The sequence below is a fragment of the Lepisosteus platostomus genome, chromosome 3 (genome assembly GCF_059453375.1).
Source record: "Lepisosteus platostomus isolate fLepPlt1 chromosome 3, fLepPlt1.hap1, whole genome shotgun sequence".
In the NCBI taxonomy this organism is placed as follows: domain Eukaryota; kingdom Metazoa; phylum Chordata; class Actinopteri; order Semionotiformes; family Lepisosteidae; genus Lepisosteus; species Lepisosteus platostomus.
The window spans coordinates 50,006,837-50,022,315 of NC_142613.1; the positions used below are offsets into that span (position 1 = coordinate 50,006,837).

Consider the following 15,479-nt stretch of genomic DNA (forward strand, 5'->3'; position numbering starts at 1 on the left):
AGACGTTTCTTAATTAATTAAGTGATTGTATCAAAGGAATCCATAGTGTAGTCTTGACTATCTTGGAGTGGAATTTAAGAAGAAGAAGAAACATAAGAATAAGAATATACATAGAGCGCTTTTCTGTACACTCCACTCAAAGTACTTTACAGGTAATGGGGACTCCCCTCCACCACCACCAATGTGCAGCCCCACCTGGATGATGTGACTGTAGCCATAGTGCACCAGTACACTCCCCACACACCAGCTCTCAGTGGGGAGGAGAACAGAGTGATGAAGCCAGTTCAGAGATGGGGATTATTAGTTTATTAGCTATTATTGAGCTTCAGTGGGCTGCCAGTTGTGAGTAGCAGGGTGATGTAACTGCTGGCATAATTTAGACAGGACAGGTGTTAACATCCCTAGTTTTCTCAATGGTACCTGGGGATCTTTCAGTGACTGGTTTAACTTCCCATCTGAAGAGAGGAAACGTCTACAGTGTATTTTTTCTGGTCTCTGTAGTAGTAATTGTTTGGGAAATTCAGGCATAGAGGGAAAAGTGCAACCTACTGGTACTGACTTACTTGAACTACCTGATTCTCTTTTGAAGTTCCCATTCCAGTTCTGCCAAGGCACAAACTTGCTCAGCTTCTGAGATCTGAGAAGATCAAGCTACAAGGTTGTCGTGCTCTTGTGAATGCATATCAAAATAGAGAAACATTTTCTTATTGAAAATATGAAGCTTAAAATTATAGAGAAAAATTTAATGTTTATTTTTTTTAATGCCTCAGTTGACTTTGTGAATTCGTTGCAATAATATTGCACTGCATAGCCACACCCTATTGGACAGTTTCATGTTTTGTGTCTGTAAATGTTCATGTTGAGCGACACAAAAACTTACTTTTGAGAAAAAAAAAATCAATTTATGAAATTCCAATTCTTGGTTGAAATGGTTTGTTTTCAATGTACTCAAAAACCTCCCGAGTAGGATCCATAGGTATTGGCCACTAATCCTATTTCAAGATAATTACAGCCTAATTAACAATACAGTAAATATCGATCTTTGAAATAGTTTAAAGTTCTGATGCTTATACTGTATATTTTTTAAGATGGAAGAATTTATATTCCCACTTATCTATTACAAAGCAATGATGCTTGTGGTCCAATTAAAATGATGATCCCTTTTCATTTTTTATAACCATCATACTTTCAAAATAGTTGGGAAGATGTCCCCAGAAATTTCAAGCAGCTGCACAGGTTACTCATATCATAAAAGAAAATGCATGCCCTTTGATTAGATTCTGAATTCCTACTGCGAATGAAGACGAGTCCTTTGAATTCATATTTGCAAAATTACAGGCGAATATGTATAAAATATTTAGGAGCTTCATAACAATGTGAAGCCACCCCACTGACATATTAAAGAATAGCACTCTTCAGCAGTGACCCCTCCTGTCCAAAGCAGTTTGTCCTGTGATTACTGAGCACTGTGAAGTGCAGTAGAAGCGCTGTGCTATTGCCTCTTCAGGGAGTGTTGAGTTTTTTTCAGGCAGCTGGTTGGTGTATAAAAACCGAAGGAACTTGGAAATGAGCCTGCAAGCATCTTCTGACCCAAAGGGATAAATGGCAGATAATAGATTCATTAGAAGAATGTGTTGTGGTCTCGTTAATCCACAAACACTGTATTATCTAGAGGAACCAATGCATGGTCTGTTACAGCTGTGAATTTCGTTGAAGTTGGACTGGTTTGCTGTTTGAAACATTCTTTGGTTTTATGATTAGAAAGGGTGTACTGTGTATATAGTTTTTAAACGAACTGTATAACGGCAGTAGAATGAGTGTTAAATGTTACGACTAAATTGATTGTATCGGGAAGTAGTTTGTGGTGCGGAAATACTGTAAAATGCATCGGGTATCGTGTTCCACTGAAGGCCAACCAGGTAAGTAAGGACATTGAGTTCATGTGGTTCATCTATAGGTAACCTATAAATGTGGTTGACATTTATAGGTTAAAAATATGACTCTGAAGTTTCACGATGGACTCCAGTGCATCAGCTTCAGAAACAATCCCTGTTGTAAAATGACTGAGTGACTCTTGCAGAATTGTTGTAAAATTACCATTGGATCAGAATTTAAATGCAGGAATGAGTGATGTCCTTTGAAAAAAATTGAAATAGAGTGCTGTTTTGCCTTTTTTTCTACCGGCTATTCATTGTCATTTCCAAAATAATTATAATGCATGCAGTCATTTCTGGACATTCCACAGTGAATGTCGTGTTAATACAGCACAGTATTTTGCATGCATGTTTAGGGCATTTTTGTCTGAAGAGGTTTTTAATAATAATGCTCTAAGGAAATGGAAGTAACATATTTGTTATTATGCTGACAAAAAGTCGTAAACCCTATCTATTCTAGTGAGGACAAATATGTGTCTGACGAGTGTCACTTCACAATTTTTTAATGTCAAGCCACAGCAGATAAGTTACCTCAAATAAATGTTAAGTAAAACTGCTGAATGGTACATTGGCTCTTAAATAACTACAACTGTGTGTCTGTGAAACATGTACATACAGGGCTGTGTCTCACTGAACAAATATGCTCATCAGTTAATGGACAGCTAGAAATATCTTAAGGTCTATTAGCTTACAGAATATATCAGTCAGCAACATTGTTTTTATTTCAACTGCTTTTCAGTCTAATGCTATTTTGTAGCCTCCGTAAATTGTATGTACATACTTTGCCTATATTTGATTTCAGATTTTTAAAAAGTATTTCCAGCTGGTAAAATGACTTTTAAATCTGTATGTCAATATGGAATTCGGAATGATAGGTGTTTCAAGTGTTTTTTATTTTCTGTCAATATGTTGTATTTGCTATGCAGGTTCGATATTTGTACATTTTTGACAAAATGTGAGGTTCATATCGCTGTCAATGCTGATGATCGATGTGAGAGGGGAATTATTGACCGGCTATTTAAGAACTTTTGATTCCTTATCCTGTTGCATTCAGCTCCTTGCTGCAAATACAATTTAAATAAACAAAGCCATTTCTGTGGTGTGATTCCTTTATTTTTCTATTATTTGTTATGTTCTCTGAGATGCTTGTAAGCATTGATGTATATTGACAATTGACTTCCTCTGCAAAGTCTAACTGACCCTGTTATCAAGCTATGCTGCAACGATACGAGATAGATAGTTTGACGGTGCACTGATCGCGGTAAAGGAGACACTTCTTTCATTTGGCGGTCAGCTGAAATGCTCAGTGTCTTGAACGGCGGAGTCAGAACGGCTGCAGTGTAGCCTTCATTCCCCGAAGAGCCCACCTCGCCGCGGGGATGTTCTCTTTGTACACCTGGAGGTGCAGGACGGGTCCGCGGGGCCCCGCGGAGGAGCCGTACACAGGGCACTGGTAGGAGTCTGCGGCTCTGGCGGCGTCGCCCAGGCCAGCTTTCTCGGATTTGGGCAGGAACCGCAGGTGAATGACCGGCAGCGCCACGGGGCCGTGCTTCGGAGGAGCATCCAGGAGCTCCGCCTCCGTCTTGTGCCAGGACACGCCCCACACATGGAGTCCATACACGAACACCCCCTCCTGCGGAGGATCCCGGATCTGCGGGGAGAGGGTGGTGTTGAGGTGTTTCACGTCACTGAGCGAAGAGAGGCGACCGGCAGCAGCTGAGAGGCTCTGGGTCCTGCTACTGTTCTCCTCCACAGAGGATTCGGTTAACACGGCTTAAGGATTTGTTCGTTAATCATGAAGAAGTCCAAGCTGAGGGGACTGATAAAATACCAGTTCCAGCACATAGTGTGATCTGATTTTTGTTGAATCCTGCTGTGTGTTGAGGACCGAAGTGCTTTCCTGAAAATTACGTTAACCAGTACCGTGTCTTGGCAAATGTGTTCTATATTAAATATTTATCAAGTTGTCGTGTATTAGGCTTATGTTGCGCGTTACAAACTCAATCGAGCAGGTTAAAAAATACAGTTTAGGGAGGTTTACCACTGGCAGAAGTCAATATTCATTTCAAAGTGTGCTTGTTTCGAGGCAAAAAAACACTTTGCAGATGACCTTATAGGAAGACCGACTTCTCTTGTGCCGGTTCTCTTGTGCCTTATAGACAATATAATGCTAACTGAACTGCTACAGCTCTGGGCTGCTTCAGTCTTTGCCTCTCTGATGTCCTTAGTGGTGACTAGACAGCATGCCCTGTCTGTAGGCTGTATTGCATAACCGTGTAACACAGTGTCCGCGCACACTTACATGGTCTTTGTCTCTTTGAGTGATGACGGTGTGGAGATCCATAGGCTCGATGAAGCCTGTTTGCTCTGCGTGTTGCTGGATGCTCTGTTGTCTGAACACTCCCAGCAGCCCCTTTGGATTCTTAAATGCCCCCAGCCAATATGTTGGCATTTTCTCTTGACCCTAGGATTGGAAAAATAAGTATATTTTTTTATTTAAAATGTGGTGACAAGAACTCAGGTCTAATGCTTACAGTTTATGATGATGAAAAATTTAAGATGTATTAGGATTAAATATTTTGGTTTCAGTTTCGCTTCCAGCCAAGACAAGCAAAACGGATTTTGCAAAGACTGGGTTTTTTCGCATTTGAAATGTTATTTGAAGTAATTTAAAATCTAGTTTTAGGTTTTATCCAAAGTCCACTGAACAAATCGAAATACTCATAAAACCTCAGATGTCTGATTCTTTAATTTGTATACACATATTACACAGATTTATTAATACAGTATTCTAAAAGAGTATTCTAATAAATACAGAAGTTGCAATTAACTCACGAGAAAGTTATTCGATAAATGTTAGTGTATTATTGGTGACAGCCTTGTTTTTAAGGTGCCCCTGCTCTCCAAATACTCTTCCTATATTTTGCATTCCTGACCAGCAGCAAACCCCGAGCAGAGTGCCAACATGCTCCCACTTTCCCCAGCAGATGAAGCCGGATGAGGAGACAATGTTACGCGCACAGCACAGGCAATGGTTAATTATACCTTCCTCGCCAGTGATTGTATTTCTTTTTTCAGTTGTCATCTATACTGTGCTCTGATGCAGATCATGAGATTGTGCATGGAAATACGTAGAGGTTTAATCTGCTGCGACTCTGTGAGAGCTGAAGGGACGTTGGAAGAGTTGGGTCTAACCAGGTTTCCTGCCTGAGACTTTGCTTTGCTGCCGTCTCTCTCGCCCACGACTCTAACTTACCAGCTGCAGAATCTTCTCAAAGTGGAGGACACGTTGCTGGAGGTCTCTGACCCACGTCGCCGTTGCCCAGTGCTCGGGGGGGGTGTCTTGGCCCTCCAGGGAGCTCCAGTGTGTCGGGACCCTCTGGCGGAAAAGGTCTGCAGCAACGGAGAGCTCTGTCACCGACAGGGTGCCTCCCAGCCTGAGTGGACCCTCCGTGCTTTGTCTGATGGCCTGCGGTCAGAAAACCCAAAAGCTCACGGACTCTCCACCCAAATCTCTATTGCAGAAACCATAATCAACCTGCACTCTGTTCGACCACACGTCCATGTTTCGAACTCGCTTTGTCCGATTCAGGGTCATGGGGCAGTCGGTGTGCAGGTCGCAAGCGACGAGAGCAAGGCAGAGGACACCTTCGATGGGACAGTAGTCCGGTGCATGTCAGACACAGACACGCACACGCTCGCACCAGGGCCAGTTTTCCCAGAGGCCACTGACCCTACCAGTAGTGTCTTTGGACTGCGGGAGGCAACTGGAGCACCTGGCGAACACAGGGAGAACATACAAACTCCACGCACATAGCACTCCGGGCATTAAAACTAAGGCCCCAGCTGAAAAGTTAGCAGGGAAGAGGCCATGAGGAAGCAGGGCTGACCATTCAAAGTTTTCGCTTGAATGATATTCATATTTAATATTTTATTGCCTTTATATGATTGTTACGATTGTTGTTGTTCTTATTACTTCTGGTATGGACAATTAGCTTTTCCCTCTGGTAATTTTGCTGGGGCGTCATTAAAAAGAACTCACAAAGTGTTAATAAAATCACCTTTTAAAAAGTCATGTTCTAGCTTAAAAGGAAAACTCTGGGAACTTCTGTACGAAAGTAGGTACAGTATGTAATCAGACAGTATGTACAGTACCGTTTATGAAGCCATGTGAAGCAATATCTGAATAGAAGCTCTAAGAACACAAAAGCTGACAGTACTTGCAAATTTCTCTTCACTTCAGAGAGGAGTTCCATTAGGTGGTTCAGCTCTTTCTTCAAAAACAAGTTGAAGGGCGTATTTCCACCAATCTTTTTCAGTCTCTCATTGATGAAATCCTGTTTTATATATTTTCAAAAGAAAAATCAGACTTAATGTCTTCATACAGTATTATTGGGGATCCAAAGGACTTGTATTTGACACGACCAGAATTATTACACCTCAGTTGCTACTTTTGCTGGCAGAAATGAAGAAGTTATTCATATTTTATATAAAGTAGAAAAAATAACCACAGTGAGTAACTGCTAAATTACACAAATAATCCAATTATAAGGACTTGCCTTAATGTGATTTTCCTTATGTGATTGCCTAAAAATAATGCCCTGAATTACCATCTGGATTATTAAGGACAAAAGAAACACATCGTTTCGACTGCGGAGCCTTCTTTGGGTGTGATAATAAAAATGTCTCCTCATTTTTAGAACTTTAAGATATAACCACCTATGACTTACAACTTGACTTTATCAATTTTGGTCTTGATAAATAAGTGCTCTGTGCGCATTACCTTGCTCCACCCTTTCGGAATTTTAGCTTGGATGTTACAACAAATCTCCCACACTTCCTCTTCTTTCCTCGATTTCAATAGGAAGTCCCTGCAATGTCTTTGAACTGCCACTAGAGGGAGAGAATTTACAGTAGCAGATACCGAGTGGATCAGCACAGAATTCTGACGAGTTAATCCCAAATTACGATCGTCCTTAAAATTTACAAGAGCTGCTTTCAGACAATACCAAAAAAATACTTTGCCTGCAAGATAATTCTACTCACACGAGTGCTGCTGATGTTGAAATGATAAAGATTTGTACAGAGTTTTCAACCAATGGCAAGCATACTGCTCATCTCCAAAGTGAAGCTGGAAAACAACATGGAAAGTATACGTTAATTCTGAAGAATTAAAGCACTAGAAAAGGGCGCAGATGAGGCTCCAGTGCTTACCCCTGGAGCAGAGTGCAGGCTGGTCCCCTCCGGAACGTCCAGTGTGTGGCGACAAACGGAGTCCAGGGCCTGCAGCAGGCCCTCCAGCGGGGCATCGGGATCGAAGAAGGCAGCTGGGATCCTGTATTTCACTGTGGAGCGGCCCGCATACATTTGTTTACTACAGCCGCATGTAGCAGTCTGACCCTGCAATACCTTCTCTTACTTTACATATGGGAGAAAACTGGCTAAATTCAGTGAAACATTTGTTGCTGAGGTTTCCATCTGATATGGACATCTCATTTGGCGATTACCTTCATTTATGATCTCAATGTTTCTGAAAAAATATAGTCTACCCAGATTACTTTCTAAAATCCCTTTCCTTCTGCAGGTTGCTGTTTGTTTATATAGTACCTAAAACCACAGACGCTTTCAATTTCACAAGTAGGGCGCTCAAATGACACTCCCATTCTGATATCTAACGTATTTTGTACATTTGTTAAACTAAAACTATAATCATCCTTATTCAGGACTTCAAAAACACCAACAAAAAATGTCTCTGCTGATGTAGAGGAATAAATCTAAGCAACACATTTCCTGAATCTGTTGAGTTAAACTTACATTTTGTCATATCGTTGTCTTTCTTTGTTGCAGTTGAACTGATCCACAAATCAACCAATGATGCCAAGCTTCTTTTATCACAGTCATCAGTTATATTTTTGCCGTAAATAACCTAGGGAAATAAGCCAGTCCATTGAAAGCAGTCACCACAGCTGGTACTGTAACCTGAGCACAGAGCACAGTGACAGTCCACTACTGTGGATCCTGATTACTTAAAGCTAAGTACATTTTTTCCCAATGATTACTTTAATCAGATCAGTTCCTGAAATGCAACTATTTGTGTTTCAATAAGCAGAATGAGTAATAATGCCTTACATTTGTCAGGAGATACCGAATCCCAGTCCAAGAAACACTCCTTCCCTCTCCTACGTCAGAGGTGGAACCATCTCTGAATTCCTCTCTTAGTACCTGCAAGGCATCCTGAAGCAAACAAGAACACATAAATGAACCTGAATTAATACTTTAGAATCTACTTACAGGAAAGGAAAAAAAAAATGTGTATAGCTGTAATAGGTTTTGGACGTGACCAAAAATACTACTTCAAAAACAGATTGCAAAATGTACAATTCTAGCCTAGGTGTTGCAGCTTGTGCAATTCCTTCTCTACCGAGATTTGCTCCTTCGTTTCCCGGCCCCCGGAGTGACACAGGAGAAGAACTCAAATGGAAAATATAAACCTCATGGTGTCCATCTAATAGTTTTGCAACTCTAAACCCCATGTGCCTTTTGGAACAGGCATTAGAAGATCTACCAACATGCTGCAAAATGTTTGTTTGTTTTTTTACCCAGTGTGCCCGAAGGTTATTTGGGATTCACAGTCATGCTCATGTTCACTGCCACTGCCCAAGAAAAAAACAACCCAGCAAAAACATGGCGGGGTCTACCCTGAATTCCTGGATGCCAAACATCATGGCGTGTCTGAAGTTCCAGCCTGTGGTGCCCCCTGCGGCGGCCCGGAGCCTCACGGCGCAGTGCAGGTAACACAGGTTGTGAATGAGGGCTGGCCATTCCGCACGGCTGCAACTGCGCAGCGCGTCTGGGCCAACCTGCTGCAGGCATCTCAGCATGGCGTCCTTCATGTTCTGCAATTCCAAAAGCAAGTCAGCCTCGCGGACACGAGGGGGAAGCACCACCTTCCTTTGGAAACGCGGTCCTGGAATCTTTTCACAGTGCGGTGAAATAAAGACTGTCAATATGTGGGAACCAGTGAGGATTTGTCGGGACCGTACGCATTTAAATTTCAGTCTCTGTTGATGTGTTATGGATATAACTACTGCAGGGCAATGGCACCAGGAACAGATTATATCAGCATGTAAAAATAATCATGGACTACAACCACGGTGTCTGCATTACAATCAATAGAATGAGAAACAGTTGTTGAGTTAATTTCATGAAAACTAGGATTATTCGATTTCTGCCATTTAAGCACTTTAAGTCTACTCAGTGTTGAATAATATACAATGTGTTATACAGTTGTTTCATTTTTATAATCGTAACTGACTCTTTTATGGAAAAAGTCAAAAGCAAAATTACATCAACCTAAATGGCATTAATTTGAATTACATTCTAGATATATACTGCAGCAGTACAACATTTAAAGCACTACAAAAAGTACCTTTGGTGTGTCCACCACAATTCGCAGTGATACATGCATGAGCCTCACTGGAATGCTGGTGTTGGCCTGAGCAGAAATCCAGAGGCGGAACTGTTTGTTCGGATTCTTATTCAGATGGATCAGGCTTTCTATCGATGTCATCAAGTGCATTGAATTATGGATATTCTCCAGCAAAACCCAGCTCCCCTGGTTGGAAAACAAGCAATTCCTAATTTTATGCAACTTCAATTCTTGGTGTCTGCAAAAAATATTGTAATATTTTCTGGGAGAATCTTAAAGTAATAACAATTGTCTGACAGTGGAGTGTCAGGAGCTATTCTTAAGGGGCTTTTATGTGGAAGAATTGAGGGCCACAATGTGAGGTCCACAGAACAAACCGAAGAAAACAAAATCTTTCTATGAAGTCTTACACTATAACAAAGATAGACCCAGACTAACTTCAAACTAATTGGCACAAATTCTTTTGAACTCTGAATAAGGTGATTTGTTCAATTTACTAGTTTCAAGTTTTCATAATTTCATTTCAAACTGCCTCTAAACCACACAACTGAAAACATCTGCTTGAGTGGTCAAAATGAGATTGTTCCAAGTGGTTAGAGATTGCTGATTAAAGGAAAGCCTACAAAACCTGTTGCAGTGTGGCTCTCTGGACCTGGGTTCACCATCGCTATGCTTTTGCATGTAATGTTATGACAAGAGTTTCATAATTCGTGGTGTAATAACATTTGAAGGACTGATGTGAATTTTGAACAGACGTTAGGGTGGCACAGTGGCTAGCATTCCTGCCTCATGGTGCTGGGGCCCTGACTTTAATTTCCGCTGTGCTGTCTGTGTGGAGTTTGCATGTTCTCCCCATGGTCCTGTGGGTTTCCTTCGAGTGCAACAGTTTTCTCCCATACTCCAAAGACATACTGGTAGGTTAATGGGATCTGGGAAGACAGGGCCTTGTGTGTGTGTGCTTCCGTGTTCGTGTCTGTGTGCCCTGGGATGGACTGGCATCTCATCCAGGGTGTATCCCCCTGCCTTGCGCCTGTTGGTTGCTCCCCCGCAGCACTGGTTATTCAATGGATGGATGAATTGCTAACCCCATTATGTTTTCATGAATATTTAGTAATATTCTCATTTTGAGGTACGCTGACTTTGTGAAAATGTAATATGGATGTCGCGTGCTGTATAAAAAATAGTGTTACCAAGTCCCTTGTGAGACAATACCTTGGACTGGCCGTTTTCAATCACATCCTTGATTCTCCTCGCTTCGCTGGCACTATCTTCACTGACAAACACAACTTCGGTTTTACAGCTCCTTTGGCTGCACAGTTCCAGGACAAGCCTCCGAGGCTCCTCCGCCTCACTGCTGTACAGCAGTAAAACTGGGATCTGGGCTGTCGTCTGGTGTATGCATCTTTGGAGATCAGATGGGATCTCAGTGATGTATCTACAATGAAACCAATGATCAATGCATATAAACTATTGAAAGCAAGTAACTTGCTTAGCTATTCAAAGTTCAGATCATTGAACAGTTGCTGTTTTCCGAGTTATACAGGGATGTAATAATTTGCTCATGCGCTATTTTTCTTTCCGCGGAGTCTAAGGACTGACTATCCACGCACTCACTTCTTCCCAAGAGTGCTGCCGATGAACAGGGAAGCTGCCTGTATGAGCCTGTCACTGCGGATTGCTCGGACGACCAGAAGGCGCTGCAGTGCCGTCAGGCTGCTCAACCCTTCAGGGCCCTTAACCTTGAACAACACAAAAACAACAGTGGTTTCAACAGTGGTAATTCGCTGAAAAGAAGATGTATGATAGATGAAAGGATTTCAAAAATGTTGAACTGTGTGCCAAACCGATGCCACATGATTTTACTTATATTCTCCGGGCACCTTAATTGCAAACCATTTTAAACAGATGCATGGAAAAAAAAAACAGAAAATAAAACAAAATAACCACAACTGGCAGTTCCAAGACAGAAACTGTGTCAAAATCATTTTTAATTTCAAATCCACAACTATACTGACCAAAAATGACACTACAACATTACAGTTAAATTACTTTCAAATAGTTGTGAAAAGTTTACTACAGTATACTGTACTATCAAATATAACTTTCAAGTATATTTACAAAATACCACACAGCAACAAGTAGATATTCAGATTATTTTTTGGAGTAGTCAAACTTCATTCAGAGGCAAAGAGCAGAGATTTACCTTTGCAGGGTTCTCTGGCTGGTCACTATCACATAAAGCCTTCCATGTCATTTCTTTACCATCCTTAAACATTCGGTCAAACAGATCATGGAACCAGCTATAATACGTACCCAGAATCTGAAACACAGTTAAGAAATATTCAGTGCTCTTCAGTGCTATGTAGAATCTAGTATAAGAATTTTTCACATTATTTCTCGTTAACAGTTGTGAAATTGGATGACTAATTTTATTGACTTAAATTAATTTATGAAAGAACACCTTCAATTCCAATCAAAAAACACAACTATTGAATGAATGGTGCTCAAAACAAACACATAATCCCCCAAAATATTTAGTAGCAGAAATTATAATGTGCTTTATACTGATCTGAATGATGAAAGATGTTTCACCAGAAAGAAAGTGTTGATTTTCATACCACCAGTTAAAATGCAATGATTAAAGTACAACAAAAAGTTTGCTCAGGATTTTGAACTCAAATATACTGGGTATGAAACATTATATCAGGAGTCAAAATTTAGAACAGATTCACAAACTGACAAGTGTGAGAATATGACATACTGTATTAAAACCCCAAAACCTTGTTTTATAAGAACTATTATAACAAGTTGTCTTGTGTGTCACTGCAACCAATGAGCTCTGTGAACGTAAACTGTCCGATATAGGAAATAATACAGTAGTGTCTCCACATTTGTGAGGGTTCAGTCTAGAGAACGGTCACAAATAGCCAAATTCTCACGTACCTGTAACTCAGTACAGTAGTAATGCATTGGTTTAAATTTAAATAATTTTGATCAAATATAAGAAACAATCATAATCATAAACTTAAAGTAATCATCTAAAATAAACAACATGAATCCCTCCTCTGCATCCAGCGAATGCCTGCACTTTCTCTCGTTGCCTATGTGATTAACACGCCACTGTAATGAAAAGGCAATAAAACTGTCAGGGAGCCTGTGGAGTCGTCTCCAGCCTGTCATTCCCCGCGCTGCAGACACAGAACCAGGAGTTTTCGTATCAATACAAAAACAAGACCAGGCTGAGATGTGGATGCTGTGTAGTGGGCACTTGGGCAGGAGCAGGGAGAGGCTCACTCACGAGCTAGATTTGTCTGAAGATCCTAGTCTATTGCACTTCTAAATTGAAAGTTGCAGTTAACCTTGAGCTCAGTTTCATCTCATTGTGCTCTTCTTCTATCCAAAAAAACAATACTCAGTTGACCAGAATGAATCTCGAATAAGCAAATTTGCAAATGTTAAATTCATAGATGAAGAGTCCCTACTGTAGTCAATTTAGAACTGCCTCTCTGTACCCAGATATTGTACATTCCAACATTGACGATTAATGGTCTCAGAAACACTTTAACAATAATTCTGGGCTTTTTGGAACTGAAGAAAACACCAAAATACCTGCACATTTTTAAACTGCTCCTCAGTCATCCACTCGAAAGGATTCTTGGCAGCCTGCCTTGTTTCTGAGGGTTTTGCTTTCATGGCTTCCATCAGAGAGGCACAGAGGTCGGGGGAGAGAACAAACTCTATCATACCTGGGCTGATGTGGCCGAGGCAGCTTTCAATCTGGAAATCAAAGCGGAAATGTATACAAAGCCCCTTTCTGTTGTAGCATTGTCTCCTGGACAGGCGTGCAGATCAGGAGCAGTAAAATTAACGGTCTAAGGGAGAATGGCTATTCTTAATAAACTCAGAACTGAAACTTGCAAAGGGCGACGGAATTTTACGATTTTTTTTGTACAGTTACACAATTATGGCTGTGCTTTACTGTCGATGGAATATCCTACATTTGTGTGTCTGTTATATGAGGTAGGCTCCCTGTCTGGTGCCCCTGAGTTGAAGAAGTGGTTCAGTAGCAGGGTGCCAGGTTTCTCACTACAGTGTGAGACCCTGTGAATGCGCATATTTAGCTGTGTTTCGTATCGTGTGACTTCCATCACTGGAAAACTGTCTGTAAGCTTTTCTTCTCTGTGTTTTGTGTGTGACTCTTTGGCATTTATAAATGCCATCATATACTGTATATGAACATATAGAATTTAACACCCTTTCTTCTCTAGCAGAAGAAAACTTGCATGATTACAAAACTTTACATGATTAGAAAATAAAGAAAATTACAACTTCAAATCAAACAGAATGCAAGGGAGAAACCCATTACACTGCACCGGGTTTCTTTTAAAGACTGTTTTTACTCCCTCCAAAGGAATTTGGTAATTAAAAATTAACTGAAACTTTATTTATACATGTAATGTAATATATTATATTACAAATGATAATTGAACAAGACCCTTAGGAACTATACACATAAATTCTTACTTCAAAAGCTAAGAGCAGGGTATACACCATCTGATCTCTTTCCAACATGTATCTTCCAATGTAACAAAATATGTTATATGTCAAGCGGTCAACAAGAGTCTTGATTGAAAATCTGTATAAGATAAAAGCAAAACATCCAAAGTTTTAAAACTGATCTGTAAATATATATTTAAAGACGGTTCTATGCCAAAATATACAGGCAAAATGCCCAAAGCTTTGCATTTTAATTTTTCTTTTCATCATAGAGTTACCCTCTGCTTGTTCCTTTTGCAGCCTGAGCAGTGATGCACATCCCCTATCTAAAGTCCTAAAACATGTCTTCAATTTTAAGGCTACATTTGCATATACCAACACAGAATGTTATAACATTGGGAAGCACAGTGGAAAGGAAAGCATTGCTGGCTTGCAGCTCTGGGGCCCTGGGTTCAATTCTTGACCTGGAGTGTCTGGATTGTAGAGGACCTGGAGTGAGAGAGTCTGTGTGGAGTTTACATGTTCTCCCCAAGTTTGGGAGGGTTTCCTTTCGGTGTACATTAAAACAGGATGCTTAAGTGAAAAGTGTTTTTTTCCACTCAGATACAGGATAAGTCACTATTTTTTGGAGCTTTTCTTTAGCCATTTGTAAGACTATGGAAGCTTGTTAGCCCCATGGAGAATTTTTTTTTTATATGAGATAGTACTGTGTTTATAAGAGAACATTATTGTGTTTAGACAAGAAAATTATTGCATCTATATGAGAAAATAATTACGTTTAAATGCAATACTGTAGTTAATTTGTGAACAACATTGCCAACTATATTAATAGTAGCATTGATTAACAACAATAGAATATCATCACACACCTCTTTTTGGAACAAAAGAATCTAAAGGAGCACATGTTCTGTCTTTTTAATACATGAAGTACAACACTGTGTCAGTAAGCACTCCCAGGTTAAACACATTGTTTTCGCAATTTCTCTGACAAGTAGGAATGACATGGCTTTCCAAACGTATGTTCTTCTTGATGTGAAGCTGCAGAGACATGGGTTCATGGCTGCAGTGTACATGGGTTTTTGCAGACTCTTTAAACATTGAACAGATTACGATCTCATATAAATGCAATACGTTTCTCGTTTAAATGCAATACTGTCCCTGTATAAACGCCATACTATCTCATATAAATGCAAAAAAAAAATTCTTCTCCATGGAGCTAATAAGCTTTTGCATAAGACAAGAAGAAACCTTTCAGACAATTGCCAAATGTCACGCAGGGACAAAGGGAAAAGAATGGTAATGTTGTAACAGAGAAAAGTCAATAGTGCATTACAAATCCACAAATCTGTTGAAGGATCCACAGATATCCTTTCTAAAACAAATGTTTGTTGCTTAAAATGACAGAAAAACAGAAATATCTGTGGATGATAACAATCCATTCAATGGCACTTGGAAAGCAACATCAATATTTTTTCAACTGTAATATAATCCATAGAAAAATATACACATTTATGAATCGATTATACATTGAAGTAAATCATAAATGAAGACCATTGTAATACATTGTGAGAAGTGATTAAAAGCCTCACTTTTTGGCTCTCCATTGGGGCATCAGTGTG

At 40.1% G+C, this 15,479-nt stretch overlaps 1 protein-coding gene across 1 annotated transcript in view; it reads right to left on the reverse strand.

Annotated features, from left to right (window-relative positions):
* Window positions 1-3,025: 3,025 nt before the first annotated feature.
* Window positions 3,026-15,479, reverse strand: part of LOC148675027 (uncharacterized) — a 72,840-nt gene continuing 60,386 nt past the window's right edge. The window contains exons 89-104 of the mRNA XM_088623467.1: window positions 13,888-13,999; window positions 12,973-13,140; window positions 11,567-11,683; window positions 10,978-11,102; window positions 10,576-10,798; window positions 9,364-9,549; window positions 8,633-8,830; window positions 8,064-8,168; window positions 7,749-7,860; window positions 7,149-7,279; window positions 6,981-7,065; window positions 6,718-6,827; window positions 6,155-6,271; window positions 5,191-5,403; window positions 4,237-4,398; window positions 3,026-3,585 (exon numbers count right to left, since the gene is read on the reverse strand). Of these exons, the coding sequence (XP_088479593.1) occupies window positions 3,259-3,585; window positions 4,237-4,398; window positions 5,191-5,403; window positions 6,155-6,271; window positions 6,718-6,827; window positions 6,981-7,065; window positions 7,149-7,279; window positions 7,749-7,860; window positions 8,064-8,168; window positions 8,633-8,830; window positions 9,364-9,549; window positions 10,576-10,798; window positions 10,978-11,102; window positions 11,567-11,683; window positions 12,973-13,140; window positions 13,888-13,999 (2,491 nt within the window). The 3' untranslated portion in view covers window positions 3,026-3,258. The remainder of the gene's footprint in view (window positions 3,586-4,236; window positions 4,399-5,190; window positions 5,404-6,154; window positions 6,272-6,717; window positions 6,828-6,980; window positions 7,066-7,148; window positions 7,280-7,748; window positions 7,861-8,063; window positions 8,169-8,632; window positions 8,831-9,363; window positions 9,550-10,575; window positions 10,799-10,977; window positions 11,103-11,566; window positions 11,684-12,972; window positions 13,141-13,887; window positions 14,000-15,479) is intronic.